The sequence below is a fragment of the Papio anubis genome, chromosome 7, assembly GCF_008728515.1.
Source record: "Papio anubis isolate 15944 chromosome 7, Panubis1.0, whole genome shotgun sequence".
Lineage (NCBI taxonomy): Eukaryota > Metazoa > Chordata > Mammalia > Primates > Cercopithecidae > Papio > Papio anubis.
The window spans coordinates 109,178,707-109,205,997 of NC_044982.1; the positions used below are offsets into that span (position 1 = coordinate 109,178,707).

The 27,291-nt window shown below is 43.2% G+C and overlaps 1 protein-coding gene and 1 pseudogene across 1 annotated transcript; both read right to left on the reverse strand.

Moving 5' to 3' along the window:
• Positions 1-6,250: 6,250 nt before the first annotated feature.
• On the reverse strand, positions 6,251-9,461 carry LOC101012970 (annotated as a pseudogene).
• Positions 9,462-14,582: 5,121 nt separating this feature from the next.
• On the reverse strand, positions 14,583-26,243 carry LOC108586776 (proline-rich protein 18-like). The gene is given in 3 exon segments (XM_017960853.3): positions 14,583-14,893; positions 25,248-25,652; positions 25,655-26,243. Coding segments are annotated over 3 exon segments (951 nt in total). The 5' UTR covers positions 25,937-26,243; the 3' UTR covers positions 14,583-14,629.
• Between the last annotated feature and the right edge of the window lie 1,048 nt (positions 26,244-27,291).

The following is a 27,291-nucleotide window of genomic DNA, read 5'->3' on the forward strand; positions in this document are numbered from 1 at the left end:
CTCAACTTCCTTGATGTGACATTCGACACAGTGACTTTCTACATATTTTATGTAGACTTTTTTTTTAAATCTGACTTTCTTTTATTTTTATATGACTTTTATATGACTTTCTACATATTTTAATTTGACTTCTGGGACACTACTCTATCTTGGTTCTCCTCCCATGTCACTGATTACTCTGCTTCCCTTGATGAATCTTCCTCATCTCCCCAAGCTAAACTCTCTAACTCTAAATATTGGAGTGCCCTGGCTAGTTTTTGGCTTACTTCTTTTCCTTACCTGCCTTCAGGTGCTAGATATCTCTTTCAGTAGCAAGGCTTTTACGATCCACCATGTGCTGATGACTCCCAAAATCATATCTCCAGACAAGACCTCTCCCTTCAACTCCAGACTCAAATATCCAATTGCTGACCTGATGTCTATTTGGATGTTTAACAAGCACTTCAGATTTACTGTCTAAATCTGAATATCTGAACCTCTAACCCCTGAATCTTTCACCATCTTAGTTAATTGCATTTCCATCTTTTTCCCACTAAAGGTGGAAATCCTCTGGACCCACTGACTCTTTTCTTTCTTTCACTATACACATTCAGTCCATCAGGCAAAACTGTGTGGTTCTTTCATCAAAATACATCCAGGGCCAGGCACAGTGGGTCATGCCCTCACCCCCAGCACTTTGGGAGGCCTAGGCGGGTGGATCACGAGGTCAAGAGATTGAGACCATCCTGACCAACATGGTGAAACCCCATCTCTACTAAAAATAAAAAATAAGCTGGGCGTGGTGGCACGTGCCTGTAATTCCAGCTACTCAGGAGGCTGAGGCAGGAGAATCACTTGAACCCAGGAGGTGGAGGTTGCAGTGAGCTGAGATCACGCCACTGCATTCCAGTCTGGTGACAGAGCAAGACTCTGTCTCAAAATATATGTATATTTTATATATATAATTATATATAATTTATATATTTAATTATATACATGCTTATATATAAATTAACATATAAATTATATTTTATATAAAAATTAATATATATAATTTAATATATAAAAATTACTTATTTATTAAACTAACTGCTATCCTGACTCAAGCCACTTGAAGTCCCTTGTACAGATTTTGCAGTGATCTCCTAGCTGGTCGTCTGGCTTATTTCCTTGCTCCTCTGCAATTTGTTCCCAACCTGCAATCAGAAGGATCCTTCAAAATGTAAGATCACTTGTGTTCCCTCTCCGTTCACAACTCAGTGGTTTCTGCTGCACACAGAGAAATAGTCCAAGTTCTTAAAATGGGCTCCAAGGACTTTCACAATTTACTTCCCTGTGAACAGCTTGACTTCATCTTTCCCTTGCTCAAGAAGCTTCCCTGCGGTGTCAACCACACTCTCTCTTCCCAATATCTGAAACCTCTTATGTTACTGAGTCTTTTTTTTAGGATCTTGATCTCTGCCTTGGTAATATGGCTACTGAGGCTTAAACAAAATTGGTGAAATGTCCACAGAGCTCTCTGGGGACTCAAAACCATAATGAACTTCACACCTAGTGTTGCATGTACAAGTGCTGGTGCTTTGAAAGTACAATCCTTGATGGAAATGCAGAGTATGAATACTACATTGTTGTTACTCTCAAGGATTTTCGAGCAAATGAGGAAGACTTTTCCCTCAAGGGAATCAAAGCTTTACCTAACTGGACAGGGGTGTTTTATTTTTAAAGGGTTCTGTCCAGGGTGCAGAATCATCAGAGTAGATATGGATACACAGAAAATCGATGCCTCCGGAATTCCGCAGGGGCATCTGACCCACAGCATTCTTCTTCCTCCATAGCGCTGGGGTTGCCTCCATCAGCAAGTCCTCAGGCTGCTCTGCCTGCCTCTTCAGTGTACTTTTGCTTTCACCCTTGTTGATATCCAATCAGCTTCTCAACCAGAAACTTGGTTCCTGGCAGTCATTCTCAAACCTTCTTCCTTCCTTCTATTCAACTAAAAATGGACAAATCCTGACAGTTTTACTTGTTAAATGCCTCTTAATCTACCCACTTTTCTCATTCTTAACTTTTATGCCAACCACTGATAGAACATTTTTTTTTTTTTTTTTTTTTGAGGTGGAGTCCTGCTCTGTTGCTCAGGGTGGAGCGCAGTGGAGAGATCTCAGCTCACTGTAGCCTCCGCTTCCTGGGTTCAAGCTATTCTCCTGCCTCAGCCTCCCAAGTAGCTGGGACTACAGACACCTGCCACCACGCCTGGCTAATTTTTTTTGTATTTTTTAGTAGAGACGGGGTTTCACCATGTTGGTCAAACTTGTCTTGATCTCCTGACCTCATGATCCACCCGCCTCGGCCTCCCAAAGTGCTGAGATTACAGGCGTGAGCCACTGCGCCTGGCCCCAGTCGCAACCTTTTTACTGATGTATCCGTATCTACTCCTGTCTCCATTTGGTACATTCGATACAGCCAACATATTAATCTTAAAAAGGAAATCTGATGTCACAATACTGCTTAAAAATCATTTGATTAATTCCAGCACTTTGGGAGGCCAAGGCAGGAAGATCACGAGGTGAAGAGATCGAGACCATCCTGGGCAATATGGTGAAACCCCGTCTCTACTAAAAATACAAAACTTAGCTGGGCCAGGTGATCAAGGTTAAGGTGATAAGTTGATAGCACATCTTGATATCATGTGATGAAAAGGCATTTAATCTTTGTGGTATTGGTTCCCCTAAACCCATAATCCCAGGAAAACATCAAACATAAATTTGGGGACATTCTACAAAATATCCAACCAGTATTTCTCAAAACTGTCAAGGTCATCAAAAACAAAAAGTCTGAGGAAATTTTCACATTTAAGAGGAGCCTATAGGTCGGGCACAGTGGCTTACACCTGTAATCTCAGCACTTTGGGAGGCCGAGGCGGGCGGATTACAAGGTCAGGAGTTCAAGACCAGCGTGGTCAACACGGTGAAACTCTGTCTCTACTAAAAATACAAAAATTAGCCAGCATGGTGGCACATGCCTGTAATCCCAGTTACTAAGGAGGCTGAGGCAGGAGAATCGCTTGAACCTGGGAGGCAGAGGTTGCACTGAGCCCAGATAGTGCCATTGCACTCCAGCCTGGGCGACGGAGTGAGACTCCAACTTAAAAAAAAAAAAAAAAAGAGGAGTCTATAGAGACACAGTGTGGTATCCTGGATTGGATCCTAGAACAGAAAATAGATATCACAGATATCACTGGAAAAACCAGGAAAAAAACTTTGGAGTCTATTTAATAGTAATATATCAGTGTTTCTTAGTTTTGTTTAATGTGCCATGGTAATGTAAGATCCTAACATTAGGGGGAACTGGATAAAGGATATGTGGGAACTATTAGTATTATCTTTGCAACTTTTATGTGAATTTCAAATTTTTCCAAAATGTTCATTAAAAAACAAACAGACGGCTGGGCTTGGTGGCTCACACTGGTAATCCTAGCACTTTGGGAGGCAGGGGCAGGCACATCACAAGGTCAGGAGATAGAGACCATCCTGGCTATCACGGTGAAACCTCGTCTCTACTAAAAAAAATACAAAAATTTAGCAGGGCGTGGTGGCAGGTGCCTGTAATCCCAGCTACTTGGGAGGCTGAGGCAGGAGAATCACTTGAACCCAGGAGGCAGAGGTTGCAGTGAGCCGAGATCGTGGCACTGCACTTCAGTCTGGGTGACAGAGTGAGACTCCATCTCAAAACAAAACAAACACAAACAACAGACACTGGCTAGATTCAGTGGCTCATGCCTGTAATCGCAGCACTTTGGGAGGCTGAGGTGGGCAGATCACCTGAGGTCAGGAGTTCGAGAGCAGCCTGGCCAACATGGCAAAACCCCATCACTACTAAAAATACAAAAAATTAGCCGGGCATGGTGGCGGGAACCTGTAATCCCAGTTATTTGGGAGGCTGAGGCAGAAGAATTGCTTGAACCTGGGAGGCAAAGGTTGCAGTGAGCTGAAATCATGCCACTGCACTCCAGCCTGGGTGACAGAGCGAGACTCCGTCTCAAAAACAACAACAACAACAAAAAAAACACCAGACAAACAAAATACAAGCTCATGTCATCTGGACCCTGGTTCTTCAGCTTCATCTCATGTCTCTCTCCTCTTGGCTCTTGGTTGATTAGCCATTGTGGCCACCTTTCAATTCCTCTCAAATATCATGCCATGTTTCCCTTTAGAACCTTTGTATATACGGTTGTTTATTTATGAAACATTTTCTAGTTTTTCTCTCTTCCCTGTTCTCACTCACTCTCTCAACTAATGAATGCATACTTAGCCTTGTGATTTCAGCTGAAAAGTCATTTCCTTGGAATGGGGGTGGGGTGATGGTGGAACGGGGGAAGGAGGGGTCACCAGCAACTTCCTGATCTATCTAAATGGAGAGAATGCTCTGTGCAGGCTGGCTATAATATCATTTGCATGATAATTTTCTTTCTTCCTGCAAATTCACACTTGGTTTATACATTGATTAATGGTAGTACTTCCCAAACACAACCAGTGAGACCGCATGGCAGTTGGTTACTGGGTTTTCCCTGGTGACACTGTGGCTTTTCTTTTAAATTTCTATAATGACTACCTACCACCCCGAGCTGAGGGAGTCAGCCCCTTCTGAAAACTAGCTTGCCATGCCACCCTTAAAGTGTGGTGCAGGGCTTCAGCTGTAACTCCATCAGCAAAGAGTACAATGGGGTTTCTTCTCTTGATCTGGGCTTCCAACAAACGGCAGCGGTTATTTATTAGCTTAATAAGTTGCTCTTCCCACCTCGTTGTCACATGACACAGCCTTCCCTCACAGACTCAGCAACTATCTGCCGTGCATCCCTTCCACATCAGGCCCGGTGCTGAGCAGTGAAGATACAGGTGAGTACAGAACACGGGCCCATCTCATACTCCACAGGAAGAACAAGAACAGAGCTACAGAGCTAATGAAACAGTGCTGTGACAGAGGAGGAGGTGCAGTTTAGTGCCAGTTTTGGAGATCCTGGGTTAGAATCTGATAACCTTCATATAGTACCTACATGAGTTAAGGCAAGACACCTAGGATTTCCATACCTGTTTCCTCTTCTATAAAAATACTGTAATAACATGTACTTTGTGGTTCGTTTTGAGGAACATAGAAAGTACATAAGAAATTTAACATGGCACCTGGCATTTAGTAAACTCAAAAATGGTACCGATTATCACTGGCCTTATTCTAGTCCAGATGCCCATTCTCCTCTCATCCTCCAGTTTTGTTTTGTTTTGTTTTGTTTTTAAAAGACAGAGTCTCACTCTGTCACCCAGGCTGGAGGGCAGAGGCATGATCTCAGCTCACTGCAAGCTCTGCCTCCCAGGTTCACGCCATTCTTCTGCCTCAGTCTCCTGAGTAGCTGGGACTACAGGCGCCCACCACCATGCCCGGCTAATTTTTTGTATTTTTAGTAGAGATGGGGTTTCACCGTATTAGCCAGGATGGTCTCGATCTCCTGACCTTGTGATTCGCCCGCCTCAGCCTCCCAAAGTGCTGGGATTACAGGCATGAGCCACCGCACCCAGGCTCATCTTCCAGTTTTTAAATTTTGTCCCATGCTAATCAGCCTTATGTTTACCCACAAGAATCCACTCACACAACTGTGCAATAAGGACCACTGAATATTTTGTCGGGGAGAGAGGTGAAAGGCCACATAAGATATAACTGGAAAAAAAAATTACTCTTAGACATTTTTATTCTTCAAAGTTTCTCTTCCTGGCTGTGTTGTTTCCAGGGACTTTCCCCTTCTCTCCTCTCCCTCCAATGCAGGAGAAACTAGCCTTCTTATCCCCACAATCTTTTCTTTGTGTTTGAGTGATTTCTCTCCACTCTTCCCTTTGAGAAGCAACTTTAAGTCCTGTAGTCATCTTATGTACAGCAGTTGAGGGACCATGTTTTATCATTTTGGCTTCCAGCTCTCTACCCCAAGTGACTTCCAGAAGTACTTCTTAAAAAAAGAACTCATACACATGGTACTTTCCTAGGGGGAGTTCTAGTGAATAAAGCACCTGTCACTCAGACTGGAGTGCAGTGGTGCAGTCATGGCTCACAGCAGCCTCAACCTCCTGGGCTCAAGTGATCCTCCTGCCTCAGCCTCGCGAGTAGCTGGGATCACAGGTGAATGCTACCACAACTGGCTAACGTTAAATTTTTTTTGTAGATATGGAGATCCTGCTTTGTGGCCCAGGCCAGTCGGGAGCTCTTGAGCTCAAGCGATCCTCCTCTCTCAGCCTGCAAAAGTTTTGGGATTACTGGCATGAGCCACTGTGCCCAGCTACATGTTTTTTTGACGGAACACATAGGGTCAACTAAAATTTCCATGTTTTTCACAGGATGGTCTCTCCTATCACACGCTTTCACAGTTTATTTAACAGTTAAAAATTTGTTTTGAACTTTTATTTTGCACTAATTTTAGTTTTACAGAAAAGTTGCAAAAATAGTACTTCACCTAGCTGCCACCAACATTAACATCTTACATGGTCATAGTACGACTATCCAAACAAGGAAACTAACATTGATACAGTATGATTAACCAATCTACAAATCTTACTGGTATTCCCCAGTTTTCTCACTAATGTCCTTTTCCAGTCCAAAATCGAAAACAGACCATGTAATTTAGGTGTCATGTCTCCTTAAAGCTGTGACAATTCCTCAGTCTTTTGTCTTTCATGACTTTGGGACTTCAGAAGAGTACTAGTCTGGCATTTTGTAGAATGTCCCTCAATTTGGGTTTGATGGTTTCTCATGATTAGATTGAGGTTATACATTTCCTGCAGGACTACAACAGAAATCTGCGTCCTTTCCAGTGCATCATACTGGGGGGAACATATGTCATCTTACTGGTAATGCTAACGTTGACTACTCGGTTAAGGTGGTGTCTGCTAGGTTTCTCCACCATTAAGTTTCTTGTGGGGATATATTTTTGAGATTATGATGTTTTTGAGATTACGATGTTTCTCATTCTTCCACCTAATAAGCTTAGCATCCATCAATAGTTTTCATCTGCAACAATTATAACTGCAATGTTTGCTTCATGGTGATTTTCCATTTCCATTATTCCTTCCACATTTATTAACTGGAATTACGTGACAAGGAAGCATATCTCTTCTCTCCTATTTATTCATATCAGTGTGCACTATGGATATTTATTTTATGGGTTATGATGTAAGATTATCATTATTTTGTTGCTCAGATTGTCCAAGCATTAGCCATTGGGAACCCCGATTCAGCTCCTGGCTCCCTTTTGTCATGCTTCCTTCCTTTCAGAGCATGTCCTTGCTTTGCGGCACCACAAGATAGATGCTCCAGTCTCGGCTGATTTTCACTAGCCCCAACTCTAGAATCAGTCATTTCTCCAAGAAGCTCTTTTTTTTTAAATTGGAAAATGATATTAAGGAACCAAGATCTTGATGTTAGAATTCATTGCTACTGGTGTATAATTGCTTCTAGGTCCTCTCACAAACAGAACTAGTTAATAAAATATAGGGAAAAAATGTAAATAAAGATATTTCTATATATTTTGTATCTTTTTTTTTTTTTTACACAATAATTTATTTATTGAGTAACTCCTCTCCCCATCCGTGCAGTCTCTAGGTCACTTCTTCTGCTTGTAGATTTTGCGCGCAAGCCCCAGAAAGATGGCTGGGAGCAGGGGCGCTGCGTACTGTTCAATGAGACCCATAATGTGGCTGTAACCGTTTTCCTCACACTGCAAGAACGCAGCCGGCAGATCCAACTCCTCATACAGTGCGTTCACTCGGACTACCTTCTTGACCTTCTTCTGTCTGTAATTTTCCTTCAGGATCTGGTACTGTTCCAGAGTGGACCATTGCAGACACTGAACCACCAGCCAGCAGGTTGTTGTCCTGGATGTCAGTGCCAACTTTGCCGGTCACAATGGGGTCCCCAAAGAGGTCAAGGTAATCATCCTGAATTTGAAAAAACTCTCCCATCTCCAGTAGGATCTACTAAGCATTGGCGTGCTCCTTCTCGCCATCACTTCCTGCCATGTGCATGGCTGCAGCTACAGGAAGGTAGGAGTAGAAAGCTGTCTTGTACTTGACAATAGATTTGTACCTCTTTTCAGTGAATCTGCCAAAATCCATATTGTCCTAGGGGGCTGCAACGAGGTCCAGGGCTGCCCAATCTCAGTCTGATAGAAAATCTGTAGGAAGAGCTTGATCAGGTTCAGGTAATAGGGCTGCTCTCAGCAATAGAGCTTCAGCAGGTAGTAGATACATGCTTCCAGAAGGATAACATAATTGATGGCATCCTACCCCACATCCGGCTTCTGATAACAGCAGATCTGTCCCCAGCGGGTGAGGGATGAATCCATGATGTCATCTGTCACCAGGAAGAAAGCTTGCAGCAGTTCCAGACACCAGCCTACATTCAGGGCCCGCTGGAGACTATCAGCATCCTGTGTCCTTGGCTCCATCAGCTCCAGGAACACTACTAGCATTGTCAAACCCCGGTGATACTTGTCTCCAATGGTATTGTACTCCAGGACCACCTTGAGCCGGACAATAGCATCTCCTGTCTCTGGGTGCCCCATCTCATCCTCAGTCAGCACCCCAAAGATCTGGGAAAAGTGCTGAAAGAAATCCCGCTTTTATTGGGCATAAACATGTGATTTCTGGTCTCCATTCATTCTGAGGGAGGAGCATAGGGCTCTGTTCCTGGATGCGGGTTCCTGCCATATCTATCTGTGTATGTACACTAAAAACCATGTGCTCATACCTCGGATTGACACCTCTGATTCTAATCCAAAACAACAGAGGTCATTCTAGCCTTCCCCCTTTTCTTATTTATAACTTGTGTTTCCAACAGGGAGAATCCCGATTGTCATTAGTCACAACAACTTTACTTATTTGTTCAATGATACACAGATACAGACACGGTAGATTCACACTTGCTAATTTATACCCCTGTGAAAAACAAATGTACTAACTAGAGGACAATATTTGTATGAAGTGTTTTTATCTTTAGTCTTATGACATAGTCAAAATAAAAGTTTCCTAAATTACTTAAGTGAGTGATTTTCTTCTCCACCCACTTTGTGATGGTGATGTTAGTCATTTATAACACATTTTTTTTTTTTTCTGCTTGCATTCTATTTTGGCTTACCTCCACACCCTGGTTGACTGTATGTGTGTATGTGAAACATTACCATGGTTCTGAGTCAGAACTATATACAAAACTACAACAGGAGAAATGCTACTCTCTCCTCATCACTGCTACTCCATTCCCATCCTCCCATTCTTTCCACCCAGCTCTCACCCTTTCCCTGTAGGTACCCAAAGTTTGTTTTTGGTTTATGTTTATTGCATTCCCCCCTACAATGTATATTTTCTTTTATCTCTTTTATTTTAGGAAGATATAATTCACATAACATTAAACTCCCTTTTAAAATGTTCAATTCAGTGGTTTTTAGTATAGTCAAGAGTTGTGCAACTATCACCACACTCTAACTTTAGAACATTTCCATCAACTCAAAAAGAAATCCTGTACCCCAGTTCTACCAGTTGCCCCAGGCAACCACTAATCTACCTTCTGTTTCTATGGGTTTGCCTGCTCTGGACATTTCATATAAATGGGATCATACAATACGTGGCCTTTTGTGTCTGATTTCTTTCACTTACTATATTTAAAAACAATTTTTTTTTTTATACAGGGTCTTGCTCTGTCACCCATGCTGGGAGTGCAGTGGCATAATCATGGCTCATTGCAGACTGCCTGGGCTCAAGCAATTCTCCTACCTAAGCTTCTCGAGTAACTGGGATGACAGGTGCATGCCACCACACTTGGCTAATTTTTAAAAAATTATTATTTGTAGAGATGAGGTTTCATTATGTTGCCCAAGCTGATCTCAAACTCTCAAATGATCCCCTCACCTCGGTCTCTGAAAGTGTTGGGATTACAGGCATGAGCCAGGCAGTATACAATTTTCAAAGTCCATCTGTGTCACCGTATATACCAGTACTTCATTCCTTTTTATGATTAACATTCCAAGGTATGAAAATTCTACATTTTGTTTAGACATTCATCAGTTGGTAGAAACTTGACAGAAATTTCCACTTTTTCATTATCGTGAATAATGCTGCTATGAACACTCATAAACAAGTTTTATGTGAATAGGTTTTCTTAAGTATATATGTAGGAGTGAAATTACTGTGCCCTATGACAACTCTGTATTTAACTTTTTGAGGAACTGCAAAACTGTTTTCCAAACTGTCTGCATCATTTTACATTCCCAGGGGTATGAGTTTCAATTTCTCCATATCCTTGCCAATAGTTGTTATTTCCTTTTTTTTTTTTTAAATTACAACCATGCTAGTGGGTGTGAAGTGGTGTCTATTTTGTGGTTTCAAAGTGCATTTCTCTAATGACTAATGATGTTGAACATCATTAGAACACATCTTCCCATGTGCTTAAAGGCTATTTATATATCTTGTCTGAAGAAATGTCTATTCAAGTCCTTTGCCTATTTTTAAATTGGATTATCTGTCTTTTTATTGCTGAGTTGTAAGAGTTCTTTATATATTCTGGATACAAATGCCTTATCAGATACATAATTTGCAAATATTTTCTCCCATTCTATAGGTCGTCTTTTCACTTTCTTGATGGTGTCCTTTGATGCACAAATATTTCAGTGTGATGAAGTCCAGTTTACCTATTTTTTCTTGTTGCTTGTGGTTTTGGGGCCCTAACTAAGAAACCACTTATGAACTTGATGATGTAAGTGATGAAGAATGTATGCCTATTTTTCTTTTAAGTGTTTATTGTTTTAGCTCTTATATTCGGGACTTTGATATTTTTTGAGTTAAATTTTGAATATAATGTTAGGCAGGGGTCCAACTGCCTTCTCGTGCATGTGGACATTCAGTTGTCCCAGCACTGACAACTAGTGTTTTAGTTCTTCTCCCTCTAATGTTTTTCGACATATTACAAATTATTAAGGGCCTTATTAATCATAGATAAAGATGAGCATATTTCCCCGGCCATGCTTATTATCTTCCTAGTAATTATTCAAAGCGTCCAAGAATTGAACGTGAGAAGTTAAGCCTTGGTCCTAGCCCACAAGGTAGAGAGAATGATGTCCTGGTGACAGAGCTGTTCTAATTCAAAGATGGAGGCAGTGGTAAAAGGTAGGAGGCCATCAGTTCAGCCTCACTGGCTGGCTCCTTATCCTGTAGCTTTCAATCCTAATCTCTAATGGGTAAAGCCCAAAGGTCAGCTCTTCTTCTCTCCTACTCTGGCTTAAATTCAGTATTAATTAGCTGCTAACTAATTGCTGAGCTTCTATGGGTAGCTCAGGTTGATGCTGCACTCTTTCTAGTAATCTACCCAGGAGTCCAGTTGAACTGTACTTGTCTTTTTTTTTTTTTTTGGAGAGAGAGTCTTACTCTGTCACCGACACTACAGTACAGTGGTGCGATCTCAGCTCACTGCAATCTCTGCTTCCCGGGATCAAACGATTCTCCTGCCTCAGCCTCCTGAGTAGCTAGGGTTACAGGCGCACGCCACCATGCCCAGCTAATTTTTGTATTTTTAGTAGAGACAGGGTTTCACCATGTTGGTCAGGCTGGTCTCAAACTCCTGACCTTGTGATCCACCAGCCTCAGCCTCCCAAAGTGCTGGGATTACAGGCGTGAGCCACTGCACCCAGCCAAACTGTACTTGTCTTTTAACTATTTTGCTTTGTCAATGATCTTGCTTTAACACCTTGGAATTGATCTACCAGGTGGATGTGGGGTAGGGTTGAAAAAAAGCACCCTTTCTTCTCATTATATAAGATATCATTACATTATCGAAATTTGAGGAAAAAAAATGAAGAAAACAAAAATCTCCTATATCACAATCCTCTGATATATTTTTTCCAGTTTTTGCTATGCTTTTATAAAATAAACTTGACATTATAATAGATATTTACTTTTATACTGTTTTTTCTCTTTCTTTCTTTCTCTTTCCTTCTTTCCTTCTTTTCTTTCTTTTCTTTCTTTTTCTTTTTCTTTTGAGACAGTCTCGCTGTGTCACCAAGGCTGGAGTGCAGTGGTGCGATCATAGCTCACTATAATCTCTTTGAACTTCTGGGCTCAGGCAGTCCTCCTGCCTCAGCCTCCTGAGTAGTTGGTACTATAGGTATGAGCCACCATGCCTGGATAATATTTTGAATATTTTTTGTAGAGACAGAGGCTCGCTATGTTGCCCAAGCTGGTCTCGAACTCCTGGTCTCAAGTGATCCTCCACCTCAGCCTTGTTCTTTTCTTTTTGTTTTGCTTTGTTTTTTTGAGATAGAGTCTTGCTCTGTCACCCAGGCTGGGGTGCAGTGGTGCGATCTCGGCTCACTGCAACCTCTGCCTCCCGGGTTCAAGCAATTCTCCTGCCTCAGCCTCCTGAGTAGCTGGGACTACAGGTGCATGCCACCGCGCCCGGTTAATTTTTTTTTTTATTTTAGTAGAGACGGGGTTTCACCATGTTAGCCAGGATGGTCTCAATCTCCTGACCTCATGATCCACCCGCCTTGGCCTCCCAAAGTACTGGGATTACAGGCATGAGCCACCTTGCCTGGCTTTTTCTTAACATTATAATATAAACATTCTCTCATTTAAAAATTCTTTTAAAACATTAATGAAAACAGAGATGTGTCTAATTTCACAAGGTACAAATTTTTTTACAAGGAGATTGGTTTTAGTTTTTTACTGTTATAAATATTTCCAAAATAAACATTTATGTACATAAATATTTTTTCCAGATAATTATTTTCTTAAGTTAAATTATCAGATCTGGAATTATCTGGACTAAACCTATCAATATAGTTAAGCTCTTGGAGAATATTGCCATATTGTTTTTCAAAAAGCTTGCTGTAGACCAGGCGCAGTGGCTCATGCCTGTAATTCCAGCACTTTGGGAGGACGAGAAGGGCGAATGACTTGAGGTCAGGAGTTCAAGAACAGCCTGGCCAACATGGTGAAACCCTGTCTCTACTAAAAATACAAATAATTAGCTGGGCATTGTGGCAGGCACCTGTAGTCCCAACTACTCAGGAGGCTGAGGCAGGAGAATCACTTGAACCTGGGAGGCGGAGGTTGCAGTGAGCCAAGATGGTGCCATTGCATTCCAGCCTGGGTGACAGAGTGAGACTCTGTCTCAGAAACAACAACAACAACAAAAACCAAACACCTTGCTGTAATTTACACTTTCATTGACTGTTGTATGAGAGTGAGTACTCTTTTTACCCCAAAACATTGCACCTTAAGACAGGGTAAGAAGCAATATGATGAAAAGGAGGAGGTAAATGGCAAAGGGAGACCAGGCCATCACTTGAGAGAGAATATTCATTTCTGAGTTCTCTTCTTCTACATGAATATGTGATGGGGCTATTTTGCCATTCTGATTTTCTTGGAGGCTTTTAGCCTTGCCTTACTATGCATCTAGGGAAACAAAAGATCTTCAATCACAGGATGCTTTGGTGCTGCTGGCATTCAAACTTACCATTTGACAGGGAGGTGAAGGAAATTAAATTGCACAGTCTGGACACTTTGGAACATCCCTCCTCCCTCTCTCTTTTTTTCTCACCCTTCACATCTGATTGACAAATCCTGCCACTCTGCCTCCTCTTTGTCACCACCTCTCCATACCTATCAGATTCTCTAGTTCAGGCTGCCATCATCCTTCGCTTGCATAGAATGAACAAATTACCTACGGTCTATTTATTGAACAGTATACATACAGTACATACAGTAGTGAAAATCACTAGGGCTATATTTTTATTTTAAAATGCAGTTAGATTTGTTATTACTTGGATGCATCTAAATTATCAAACTAAAATATCATGCCAAATTTGTTGTTTTCTTACAACTTTCTCATAGGTCTTTGCTGAGAAAACTTACTTGAGGTCTATAGCTATGTCTCTACAGTGTATCTACATCTCCATATGAAATAGAGCATTTCAGCTCTTTCGTACTCCATCATTGTGAGTGAAATTAAATAGCAAATTTCAAGCTGGTAGGGAATGGCAATGCTTGAGGAGGAGAGGGATCAAATGAAATGCCGAATTGTGAGGGAAATCCACCTTAACGTGATTCATGTCAAATTCAGAAATGTTAATATTTGTAGTAAACTCTCATGTCCACACTCTTCAGAGAAGGTCTGAGAGTTGAATACTGCTTAGAAGGCAAGGAAAATTGAGAGTAGAGATATGCTGTGTTTCACCTCTGTTGCATGCATTTAAGAGGAAGAATGTATAAATAAATGGCAGACTTGGGTTACTTTGCTATTCTATTTTAGCTCCTATTTTTTGTCATTTTTCTTGATGTTTTCTTCTCTTTTATTGTAGTATCTTTTTTTTATACATGGTAACTATGGACAGCAGAATTTCTTACAAACTTATTTCCTGAAAGTAAAATGATATCCATTTTAGAGAATACTTGGTAATATCTTGTTAATTTGAAGATGCACATACCATGTAACCCAGAAATTGTACCTGTAGGTGTAAACCCTAGTGAAACTCTTGCACATATGCACAAGGAGACATGTACAAGTATGCACTTGCAACTTTGTTGGTTATGTCTTCTATTAATAGAAGAATGAACAAATTACCTATGGTCTATTTATTGAACAGTATACCATACAGTAATGAAAATAATGAACTAGGGCTACATGTATCAACATGGTGAGTCTTGAAAACATAATGCTGAGGGAAAAAGAAGATGGCATAAGAATACCAAGAGTATAACAGCATTTGAAACAGTGTGGCATAGTCATGCAGATGTTCTGGTGTCAGACTCACTTGGTTCAAACTTGCCTCTGTTCTTTCCTGACAGTAAGACCTTGGCACGTCTCCAACCTTGATCGGCCTCCATTTTCTTATCTGTAAAGTTGGGATAATATTTTCCACATCTTATGGTTATTGTGAAAATTTCAATATGTTAGTACTAAAGTAATAGGAATATATAGCAGGATTATATTTATGCAGTGCATATTCCATCTAAAATCATGCAAAACAATACTGTATTTGTATAAGAATGTGTATATGTTGGTAAAAGTACATACAGATAAATGTGAGAATGATAAACACAAATTCATGATAGTGGTTTTCTCCTGGAGGAAGGGATATTTCTTGAGCTGTAGTGGGTACATGATTGTTGTTACACTTCTTATGCCATTGTATATGACTGAACTATTTCATGATAAAATTTAAATCAAATGAATAAAATTTATTCTTAAAACTGTAAATACAGTGTAACCAAATTTCTGAGAAATCGGAAACGAGAGGAAAAACTCCAAATTATACCATCTTACCTCACAATTTTAAAAATTAAGTAATTTCTTCAACAACTGACTGAGATTCGTGAATGAGAATGTTATTTTTGTAGCTTTTTTTTTTGGAAAGAGTCTCGCTCAGGCTGGAGTGCAGTGGCGTGATGTTGGCTCAGTGCAACCTTCACTTCGCGGGTTTAAGTGATTCACCTGCCTCAATCTCCTGGGCAGCTGGGATTACGGCATGTGCCACCATGCCAGGCTAAGTTTTTAATAGAAACAGGGTTTCTCCATGTTGGTCAGGCTGGTCTCGAATCCTGACCTCAGGTGGTCCACCCACCTCAGCCTTCCAAAGCGGGATTACAGGCATGAGCCACTGCGCCTGGACAGCAGCATTCTTCATAATAGCCAAAACATGGACTCAACCTGAATGGCCACCAACAGGAGAAGGGATAAACGCAATGTGGTATATCCATACAATGGAATATAATTTAGCAACAAAAGAGGAATGAAATGCTGATACATGCTACCACTTCAGTGAAATTTAAAATTATTATGCCCAGCAAAAGGAGCCAGACACAAAATGATTCTATTTGTAGGAAATGTCTAGAAAAGGCAAATCTGTAGTAGTAAAGAGTAGACTAGTGGTTGGCTGGGGCTGGGAAAGGAACAAGGAGTAACTGCAAATGAGCATGAAGGACTTCGGGGGGTGATGGAAATATACTACAACTCAGTGGTTGTGATGATTGCAGAACTTTGTATAATTACTCAAATGAACTGCATTGTATACTTAAAAGGGTGAATATTGGCTGGGCGCGGTGGCTCATGCCTGCAATCCCAGCACTTTGGGAGGCCGAAGGGGGTGGATCACAAGCTCAGGAGTTTGAGACCAGCCTGGCCAATATGGTGAAACACTGTCTCTACGAAAAATACAAAAATTAGCCGGGCGTGGTAGTGGGTGCCTGTAGTCTCAGCTACATGGGAGGCTGAGGGAGGAGAATTGCTTGAACCTGGGAGGCAGAGGTTGCAGTGAGCTGAGATAGTGCCACTGCACTCCAGCCTGGGTGACAGAGTGAGACTCTGTCTAAAAAAAAAAAAAAAAAAAAAAAAAAAAAGGTGAATATGATATGTGTCAAGAAAGCTGTTTTAAAAAGCAGCCTTGGCTGGGCGTGGTGGCTCAGGCCTATAACTCCAGCATTTTGGGAGGCCAAGCTGGGTGGATCACTTGAGGCCATGAGTTTGAGACTAGCTTGGGCAGGATGGTGAAATCCCGTCTCTACAAAAAATTCAAAAATTAGCCAGCCATGGTGGCAAGCACCCATGGTCCCAGCTACTTGGGAGGCTGTGGTGGGAGGACTGCTTGAGCCCAGAAGGCAGAGATTGCAGTGAGCCAAGATCACACCACTGTACTCCAGCCTGGGTGACAGAACAAGACTTTGTCTCAAAATAAATAAATAAATGGTAAAACTGCAATCCTGCCCTCCGCCCCCCAACAACCTCCCTATTCCTCCCTCCTTGATGTATTTTTTCTCCATAGGACTATTTCTATGCCCTTCACTCTATGCCCTCCTTCTCCATTTGTTTACCATTTTTATTTATTTTGGGTTTATCTTCTCATCATAGCTTCTTACAAACATAAGTATATATGTATATATTTTCATATCCCTTCCTGCTTCGTGTACTAAAGGTGCATGCTATAAGCACCATTCTGAACCAGTTATCCTGGAGCTACATATCTCCATCTCTTTCCTTTTCATTGATGCACAGTCCTCCATCACGTGGATGTATCATAGTTTTTTAAAACTAGTCCCACATTGATAATTTTGGGTTGTTCTCAGTCTTTTGCTATTGCAATAATACCATAATAAATAGCTTTGTGCATAGGTCTTACACATCTTACCCCACAATTTTGAAAATTAAGTAATTTCTCCAACAACTGAGTGAGATTGGTGAATGAGAATGTTATTTTTGCAGCATTATTATTATTATTATTTTTGAGACAGAAACTCGCTCTGTCACCCAGGCTGAAGTGCAGTGGCATGATCTCGGCTCACTGCAACCTCCACCTCCTGGGTTCAAGCAATTCTCCTGCCTCAGCCTCCCTAGTAGCTGGGATTACAGGTGCCTGCCACCACGTCCAGCTAATTTTTTTATTTTTTAGTAGAGATGGGGTTTCACCATGTTGGCCAGGCTGGTCTTGAACTCCTGACCTCAAGTGATCCACCCACTGCAGCCTTCCAAAGTGCTGGGATTACAGGCGTGAGCCACCATGCCTGGCCCAGGCTATGCCTACTCTTAAAGGGGGCCTTGTGCAACATGATGATGTAGCTCTGAATGCATCAAAGGTGAAGTGATAGAAAGGCATGTCTTTTATCTTGGCTGTTGGAGTGGTTGGGGAAATTCACTGCCTCTCATGTAGCCTGCAATCCCCACTTTGAAAAGCAATACACACACTCCAGCTGTCCTATAGTATACACATACCCTCTCCCTGCCAACATAAATACATTTAACACCATGATCTGCCCTGCTGTTACTGCACAGCAGAATTTTGGTGGTTTACTATAACATCATTTGAGCCCAATATTCAAGTACTCAGTAAGCAGAGTTGTTAACTGATACCTGCATCTGACTCAAGGTGGACTAAATACCAGGATACATCTCTTGATCAACTGACATCAGCTGTAAAAATAGGTAGTAGAAAAAGCTCAAAGAATTTGGGAGGATTGTTGTGGTAGGGAAGAGGAAACAAGTCCTCTAATAATGCAGGTAGATGAACATGCCCACAGACAAAGTAGCTCTGTTGGCCACTACTTCATTTGTAGGTGCCCTATGTGAAGTAAACCATACCCACTGATAACAGGGAGCCACCGGTGCCATACCTGACTATTCATCTCCAACCTGCCCTGTCCAACACCTTGCCCTCATTTCTCTAGACTAGAGTGAAGATGTGCGATGAAGGCGATCTGGTTTCTAGGAACTATGGGAAGATAGAATCTGATTACACAATGGTGGACTCTTCTGCATTAGGGAGCTTTGCAGATTGGGCTCTAGTCCAGCAGATCTGGTTACCAATTTGTCTCAATGCCGGAAACTCACAATCCTGCCAAGGCACAGAATCCCTAACCCTTAAATGCAACTGTTTCTTCTAAATGCCCTGCTACAAAGGGCATGGAAACAAAGGTTGCAACTGCCTGCAACCACTTCCTTTTGGCATTCACAAAGAATTACCCTCTCATCTAGCATTGAATCCAGTGCTCCTGGCTTTCATTTGGTTCCCTGGCCTTATACTTTGGCTTTTCAGATCTGCTTCTAATCTTATTTCAGGACCCGTTCAAGTTTTTCTTCTCTGGTGTATAGGCCCAGGACTCTTGCCAGTAAATTCTGACTCTCATATCTTCTTGCTTTGTTGATTGTGGTGGCACTACTACCCTGGGTAAAAGACTCCTTCCACTAACTTCTGCCCCCATAAAACTCCTACAGGCTGGGCTAGTTCACTAACCTTTGCAATGAGAAGCTCAGATGCTGAAGCTTTATTTTTATTTTTATTTTGACACAGAGTCTTACTCTGCCGCCCAGGCTGGAATGCAGTAGCGGAATCTAGGCTCACTACGACCTCCACCTCCTGGGTTCAAGCAATTTTCCTGCCTCAGCTTCCCAAGTAGCTGGAACTACAGGCACGCACCACCACGCCCGGCTAATTTTTTTGTATATTTAGTAGAGATGGGGTTTCAACATATTGGTCAGGCTGGTCTCGAACTCCTGACCTCAAATAATCTGCCTGCCTCGGCCTCCCAAAATACTGGGATTACAGGCGTGAGCCACTGTGCCCGGACACTGAAATTTCACTTTAGCAAACTGCTGACTGATGGGTCTCCCGGCATTCCTACCTATCTCTCTAGTACCTGGAGTACTGCCCAAATATACAGCCAACTTTCGAGTAAGAGAACCAGGAACTACCTTCCTCTCTAAGGAACTGATTCCTTCAGTGCTGGGTTCCAGAGGTGCTGAGACATCAAAATTGGCAAACTTGCTCTTAGAGGGAGAAGATTGAGTTGTTGGGTATCACAAAGGCAATGACCCTTAAGTTCTCAACATTGTTCCTCAATCCCCACCCCAGAGGGTGGTTAACTAGGTATTACTACTCTCTTAAGTAAAAGAATGGAGAACTCATCATGCTCATGGGCCAAAGATGATTGTGAGCGCAATTCTGAAGTCAGACCAGCTGGGTTCAAATTCAGCTCCACTACCTCCTGGCTGTGGGACTGGAAATTATCTAACCTCTCTGTGTTTCAGTTTCTTCATTTGTAAAATGCAGATGATGATGATAACAGAAGCTACCTCCAAAGACTATTGTGAGTTTTAAATGAATTATTACATGTCATAAAAGTGGTCAATAGCTATTAGTTACTATTATTACTGGGCCAATTTGGAGACCTGGATATTTACAGAATTAAACTTCCAGGGCACGTATAACTTTGTCTACAGAAGAAGGATGATGAATAGAAAGTAACTTTGTGGACATACTTGGTCAAACTGAATAGCTAATGATGTCCTTCAGTCTGTGTAATACTCCAGGGGAACCCAAAGACTCAGAAATGGAATTCTCTACAACTTCCTAGAAGGCTAATTATAAGGCTATTATCTTAATGGCAGCTTAATATACTTTTGCTTGATACAAGTTTCTATTTATAATCTACTTTCTCCATTGCATCTCCAAGTCAATACTCAGAATAATATATTTTAAATCCTAGGGCAGATTATTGAGACTTATCTTATTGACTTGGAGATTGGAGATTTGGATTAGTCCTAGTACGTTTTCTTCCATCTTTGAATAGTAGTTTCTCTAGAACATCAAAGACATTCAGAAGTGGTTCATATTCCACTTTTCCAACTTCACTGACCTACTGATATACTACTTAAAGAAAAAAAAAAAAAGAAATAGTAGCTGTTATTTAAGAATCTTATTTTCCCATCTCCTGCCAGAAAAACGGTGAAAGACAAGGTATTGTTTCACTTTGGGTAAGACAGCAGTTTCCTAACAGTTCAAGAACCTGTTCACCCTCTGCTCTGATCACAGACTTACTCACCCCTATATCTATATAATATATTCCCCCTAACAGTGTGGTATAGGACCACCGTCTAGACAGAATCTCCCTAAAAAAGTCCCCCTTCTTTTTGCCACCAAGCTTTCAATTCAATTCTTATATACCTAACCTTTAAGGTTCCTGGGATTCCTTTGTAAAATTGCATTGTGCCAAGACAGTGAAGAAGAGGCCCTTTGATAGACCAGAGGGAGGCACATCTGGAGGAAGGATGCTGGTAAGGAATAGATGAAAGAGGATAAATAGAAAATTCCTGACCACGTGTACCCATGAAGTTTAAACGAACAGACTGTCTAGTGAAATTATCTGTTATTTTAAAAAATGGATGGCAAAGATTTTGTCAAAGAATGTGAGCATTTTCTAAGGAAATGCAAATATTTCTGTGTCTAGTAATTTCTAAATTACTTTTTAGCATGTGCTCAGACAAACATACACACACTTTGATTTAGGATTTAGAATGGCTAAATATCTTTAAGCCACTGACGAATAGTTTTTCATTCTAAATGCTTTTAGTGGCTTGTAATATTTTCCACTTTGTCAGGAATTTTGCTAAGAGCTAACATGCATGTAGGAGCAAGTCATGAAAATGGCCACACCTGCTTAGAAAAGAAGAAAGTCCCTCTTTCAGTAAGAAAGCAAGGTTATCATAAAATACAACACCTGAAAAGCTAGTTGGGCTAACTGTGATGCATACTTCAGACACCTACCAGCTCTGTATCTATATAACAGTTCTTGTATCTATATAACAGTCACATTTAGAGTGACTTAAAAAAAATGCTGTAACACTTCTGAGTCACCAGAGAGGACAGGGTATCATAGTTAACCTGAAAGAGGAAGATCCTGCCAAGGTTAAGGATAGAAAGGAAATATTCTTGTCCTCATACTCTCTCCTCAGCAACTCTTTTTGTTTGTTTTTTGAGATGGAGTCTTGCTCTGTCACCCAGGCTGGAGGGCAGTGGCGTGATCTCTGCCCATTGCAAGCTCCGCCTCCCGGGTTCACGCCATTCTCCTGCCTCAGCCTCCTGAGTAGCTGGGACTACAGGCACCGGCCACCATGCCCGGCTAATTTTTTGTGTTTTTAGTAGAGATGGGGTTTCACTGTGTTAGCCAGGCTGGTCTCGATCTGCTGACCTCATGATCCGCCGGCCTCAGCCTCCCAAAGTGCTGGGATTATAGGCGTGAGCCACCGCACCTGGCCCTCCTCAGCAACTCTTAAGGGATGCTGGCTCTCAGGAGGTGGAGACTGACCTAGTTTTAAAGACAACATATATAGTATGACATGCTGCTCTTTTGGAAGGGGAAAATATAATTGTAAAAGTCAACCGGCTGGGTGTGATGGCTCACGCCTGTAATTCCAGCACTTTGGGAGGCTGAGGTGAGTGGATCACAAGGTTGGGAGTTCAAGACCAGCCTGGTCGAGATGGTGAAACCCCGTCTTTACTAAAAACACAAAAATTAGCTGGGTATGGTGGCACATGCCTGTAATCCCAGCTGCTCGGGAGGCTGAGGCAGGAGAATCATTTGAACCCAGGAGGCGGAGGTTGCAGTGAGCTGAGATTGCACCACTGTACTCCAGCCTGGGCGACAGAGCAAGCGAGACTCCATTTCAAAAAACAAACCAAAAAAAGTCAACCATTAATCATTTGGCCAGGCGCAGTGGCTCACGCCTGTAATCCCAACACTTTGGGAATTCGAGGCAGGCAGATCACCTGAGGTCAGGAGTTTGAGACCAGCCTGGCCAACATGGTGAAACTCCGTCTCTATTAAAAATACAACAATTACTCAGGCGTGGTGGTGGGCACCTGTAATCTCAGTTACTATGGAGGCTGAGGCAGGAGAATCGCTTGAACCCAGGAGGTGGACATTGCAGTGAGCCGAGATTGTGCTATTGCACTGCAGCCTGGGTGACAAGAGCGAAATTCTGATTCAAAATAAAAAAAAGTCAGCCATTCAAAATAATTGCAAATTTCCCCTTCAATGACTGGAGATATAACCACATCTGAAATTCTCTTTTAGGAGCCTTCACTTAACCTAAATCCATTCACTTACTCATTCAAAAAACATGTATTGAGCACTTAGCATGTCCTAGGCCCTGCTGTAGGCACTGGGGATGTAACTGAACTCCGTTCTCATGAAGTTCACATTCTATTGGGGAGTGACAGGCAGGAAAGAAAGAAAGAAAGAAAGAAAGATGTGTCTGAGGAAAAATGAACAGGATTAAGAGGATGGGGTATAGGGATGCTATTTTATGGAGAATCAGCATAACGAGGATAGTGAACTTAGGTGATATTTGAGCAGAGACCTGAATGAAGTGAGGGAGTCAGTCACCTGACAACGTGGAGGAAGAATAGATGCTAGATAGATGGAAAAGCAAGTGCAAAGTTCCTAAAATAGAAACACGCTTGGCTTGTTTGAAGAACATCGGGAAGTCCAGTGTGATACAGTGAGAAGGGGAAGGGTGGTTTAATGAGATACTTGCGGAAGGTGCCAAGTATCTAGAGCCTTATAGGCCAGGGAAAAGACTCTGAAATACACTGGGAAGCAACTGGAGGATTCTGAGCAGGAGAGTAACCTGATGTGACGTACACAAAGGATCATCTGGTTGCCGTGTACACAAGAGACTGTAAGTAGCAAAGTGGAATAGCTCATTAAAACAGTACCACTGTAATCTAGGCAAGAGAAGATGGTGATTTGAATTACAGTTGCAGCAGTGGGGGTACTGGGAAATAATCAGACATATTTTGAATGCAGAGCCAGCATGACTTGCTTAAAGAATGGATTTGGTACGTCGGGCGCAGTGGCTCACACCTGTAATCCCAACACTTTGGAAGGCCAAAAAAGCTCTTTTCTAGAAGAAAAGAGCTACCATTTACTGGAATGGTGAAAACTATAGGACCAGCAGACTTGAGGGTGTGTGTGTCTGTAGGTTTGAGTTGAAAGTTGTCACCAGGCACGGTGACTCACGCCTGTAATCCCAGCACTTTGGGAGGCCAAGGCGGGCAGATCACGAGGTCAGGAGATCAAGACCATCCTGGCCAACATGGTGAAACCCCATCTCTACTAAAAATACAAATTAGCCAGGCGTGGTGGTGCGTGCCTGTAATCCCAGCTACTCGGGAGGCTGAGACAGAAGGATAGCTTGAACCTGGGAGTTGGAGGTTGCAGTGAGCCGAGATCGCACCACTGCACTCCAGTCTAGCAATAGAGTGAGACTCTGTCCCCACCCCCCAAAAAAAACAAAAAAAAACCCCATGAAAGTTGTCTTGTACTTACAAGGCCTATTAAACATCCAAATACCTAGACTGGTGCCCGCCACATGGTAGAAGCTCAATATTTATCGAGTGAAAAAGGTAACATATTTAGTAAGGCAACTGAATTAAAAAATCCAAGTATATCTATCTACCATGAACTTCTCTATATATTTAAGTATATTTACTCTTATGTTTTGCAACCATGAGGACTCATCAGAATCCTTTACTTTTTGGTCCTGGAAGAAATATTGGAGATCCTCCAACTCACATATTCTAAAGTAAGTTAAGGACCAGAGATTAAGAGACCAGTGATCAGGGTCAAGCACATTTATGCTACAGCTAGAACCCAACATCAGGCTTTCTGATTCTTAATTCATTGTTCCACACTACAACAAGCTCTTCTTGCTCCAAACATTAGTGCAAACTTCATATGTCCAGTGAACTATTCTTTTCAAGGAGTATATTGGAAGGGTTCTCCTTACAGACACTGACTAGTTGGAATCTATTTCACAAAGCATTAAATGCCAGTGAAAACTTCTATACATGAAGTAGTCTTTTTTTTTCTTTTGAGACGGAGTCTCACTCTGTCCCCAGGCTGGAGTGCAGTGGCGCAATCTCAGCTCACTACAACCTCTGTCTTCTGGGTTCAAGAGATTCTCCTGCCTCAGCCTCCTGAGTAGCTGGGACTACAGGTGTGCGCGACCACGCCCAGCTAATTTTTGTATTTTTAGTAGAGATGGGGTTTCACCATGTTGGCCAGGATGGTTTCTATCTACTGACCTTGTGATCTGCCCACCTCGGCCTCCCAAAGTGCTGGGATTACAGACAGGCGTGAGGCACCGTGACTGGCCAGTAGTCATGATTTTCAACCCTCTGGCAACAAGTTTAGACTGGTCAGAAACAGCAATGATTTTTAGATGTCCATTATATAGATAATATATATTACTTGACAATTACGTTGGCAAACAAATACGTTCTTTGACTAGGTCTGTATAGCTAGGAAAATACTCGATCCAACTGGCCAAGATCGCGCCATTGCACTCCAGCCTGGGCGACAAAAATAAAAAATAATAATTAAAAAAAGGGCTTAGCATAGTATCTGGCCAGTAGGAAGAAATTATATTTATTATTTTTAACTTAGACCTCTCTTAATTGTCTGAAATTTGGGTTTCTTTCAGGTGAAGAAAGAGGACACAGGCTGTCTCTGAGGCTCCCGCCAGCGGAGACAATCTCTAATTAAAAGTAGGCATCGGTTAAATATTTGCTGAACAAAGTTAACTGTCTCTCCCCGGACCCCGTTGAGTGCCCACTCGAGATCCGGCCCGGAGTCGGGCGGGACTGGTCCGTGGGAACCACAAGCCGACCATGTTCACCACCTCGGCCCGGCTCGCGGCATACCTTCTGCTCGCCTCCGGGACCGCAGGGACTTTCAGTCGCGCGTCCAGTAGCGCGCCACTTCAGCCAGCAGTCCGGACACGCCCCTCCTGGCCCAATCCCCGCCCCTCACACACCTGGCCCCGCCCTGTCGGGAGCTCGGTGATCCTCCCTGCGCCGGGTTCTCTCAACGCCAGCCGGCGGCCACGCCCACCCCCGACGCTTTGAGGCCACTTACAGGGGCGACCCTCGGGGGGCGGAGGGACGATGGCGGCAGAGGCCAGATATTGGTGCTGCCTCCCTGAACCTCAGACCGGCGCCGAGGAGGCGGTTCGGCTGGCGCCAGCGGCACTTCGGGACCCGAGCTGGGGGGACCCTGGCGGCGGGGCCTGGTCCTGCTACATGCGGGCGCTTCGGCTGGAGTGAGCGGCGGGGACGCCTCTTTCCTCCGGCTCTTTCCCTGTTGCTGCGAGAGCGAGTGGGCGGCGGGCGACGGAGGCAGCCGGGCCGGGATGGAGGACGTTAACTCCAACGTGAACGCGGACCAAGAGGTGCGGAAGCTGCAGGAGCCGGTGAAGAAGCTGGGGAAGCAGCACAAACAGCTGAGGAGCCGCTCGCGCTGTGCGGGGCCCCGGCTCCATCGGCCCGGCAGGGTGGTTCGCCAGCGCCTCCACTCCCTCCTACGGCGCGGGGTCCCCTCGGGGCTTCCCCTTGGGCCTCAGCGCCGAGTCGTGCGGCGGGGCCGTATGTACCCGAGGCGGAAGAGTAACCAGAAGCTGCGGGACGCCACCTCCTTGCTGGCGGCGGGGGAGGGCGGCTTGCTGGACTAGCTGGAGCGTCTGTCAGGCTGGGAGGAGGGGGAGGAGAGCTGGTGAGCGCGGGGCGCCCGGCGGGGCTGGTCGGGGAAGCCCCAGGGGCGGAGGGCATCCCCGAGGGTCCCTCTGGTCGGGCGCCTGGCTTTGTGTAGCCAGGTTCGCTCTCGGCGGGTACTCGTGGTGTTCTTGCTCTGGCAGAGGGAAGGTCAGTTGGAGTTGGGCGCTCGAGACTTGCGAGTAACAGGGCTTGTAGCTCCTCTGGATTGTGAACCCTGTGGGGGCTGGGCCCTGTTGGGGTCGGTGGGTTAGTTGGATCCAGAAGGGCTGTTCGCTGTGGGGAGGAGTCGGAGGTGGAAAACTACTTCGTAGGCAGGGATTCTCCTTTGTATAAGAGACTGGCTTTCGGATGGTGGTCCGGGCATTTTGAATGTTGGGGAGAGGTCGGGTTGATGAGGTATTACCAAGTTCGGGGGTTGCAGACCAAAGTAGCCTACGTCTGTGCAGCGGCTGGTGTTTGGGATCAGTTTCTAGCGGGGATGGGGAGACCATGTGGATCAGCACTCCCCTTTGGGTAGTGGGGTAAAGCTTGCTCTGTGTGAAGAGGTCAGAGGATGGTGCTGTTTTGTGTGAAGAATCCAGGGTGGAACAAGAGCCCTGGCTCTTCTTAAAACAAGAATTGAGTCTGGCATTTTGCAGAGTTCTGAATTAACAGTTATCACATCCATCCTTCATTTCCACGTCCTCCTAGGGGCAGAGAAAGAGTCCTATTTAAATATCTAAACCAAAGCTGTATTGTCATAAGCCACTTCTTGACGAAATTGTGACCCACACCTTAATATCACTTTCATAAATAGTACATGGGAGGCTTTTCCCCTCGTTTTATTATAAAGATGTCTGTGGGAAATTCTCTTAATTCATCCTTTTAAAAATTTTACTTTTTAGCTAAAATGTCTCTGCTCAGCTGAAATTCAAACTGCTAACTTAGTGAAATCGAAATCATTCGTGGACTATAGTATAGCAGGGCTGGAACTGTGCAGTGTTCTGAGGTAGTTAAGAGCTTTGCTGGATTCAGGCCCTGGTTTTGCCACTTACTAGCTGTATGACCCTGAGCAAGTTATTCTGAGCTTCACTTTCTTTCTCAAATAATAGCACTTACTCTATAGAGTTCAGAAAATTTAGTAAGATAATCCACGTATGCATTTAGCACTGGATGTGGCATATAGTAAACTCTCCAAAACTAGCTGCTGTTTATTATTATTATTATTATTTTGAGACAGAGTCTTGCTCTGTCGCCCAGGCTGGAGTGCAGTGGTGCGATCTCGGCTCACTGCAAGCTCCGCCTCCCAGGTTCACACCATTCTCCTGCCTCAACCTCCCGAGTAGCTGGGACTACAGGAGCCCGCCACCACGCCCGGCTAATTTTTTGTTTTTGTATTTTTAGAAGAGATGGGGTTTCACCACGTTAGC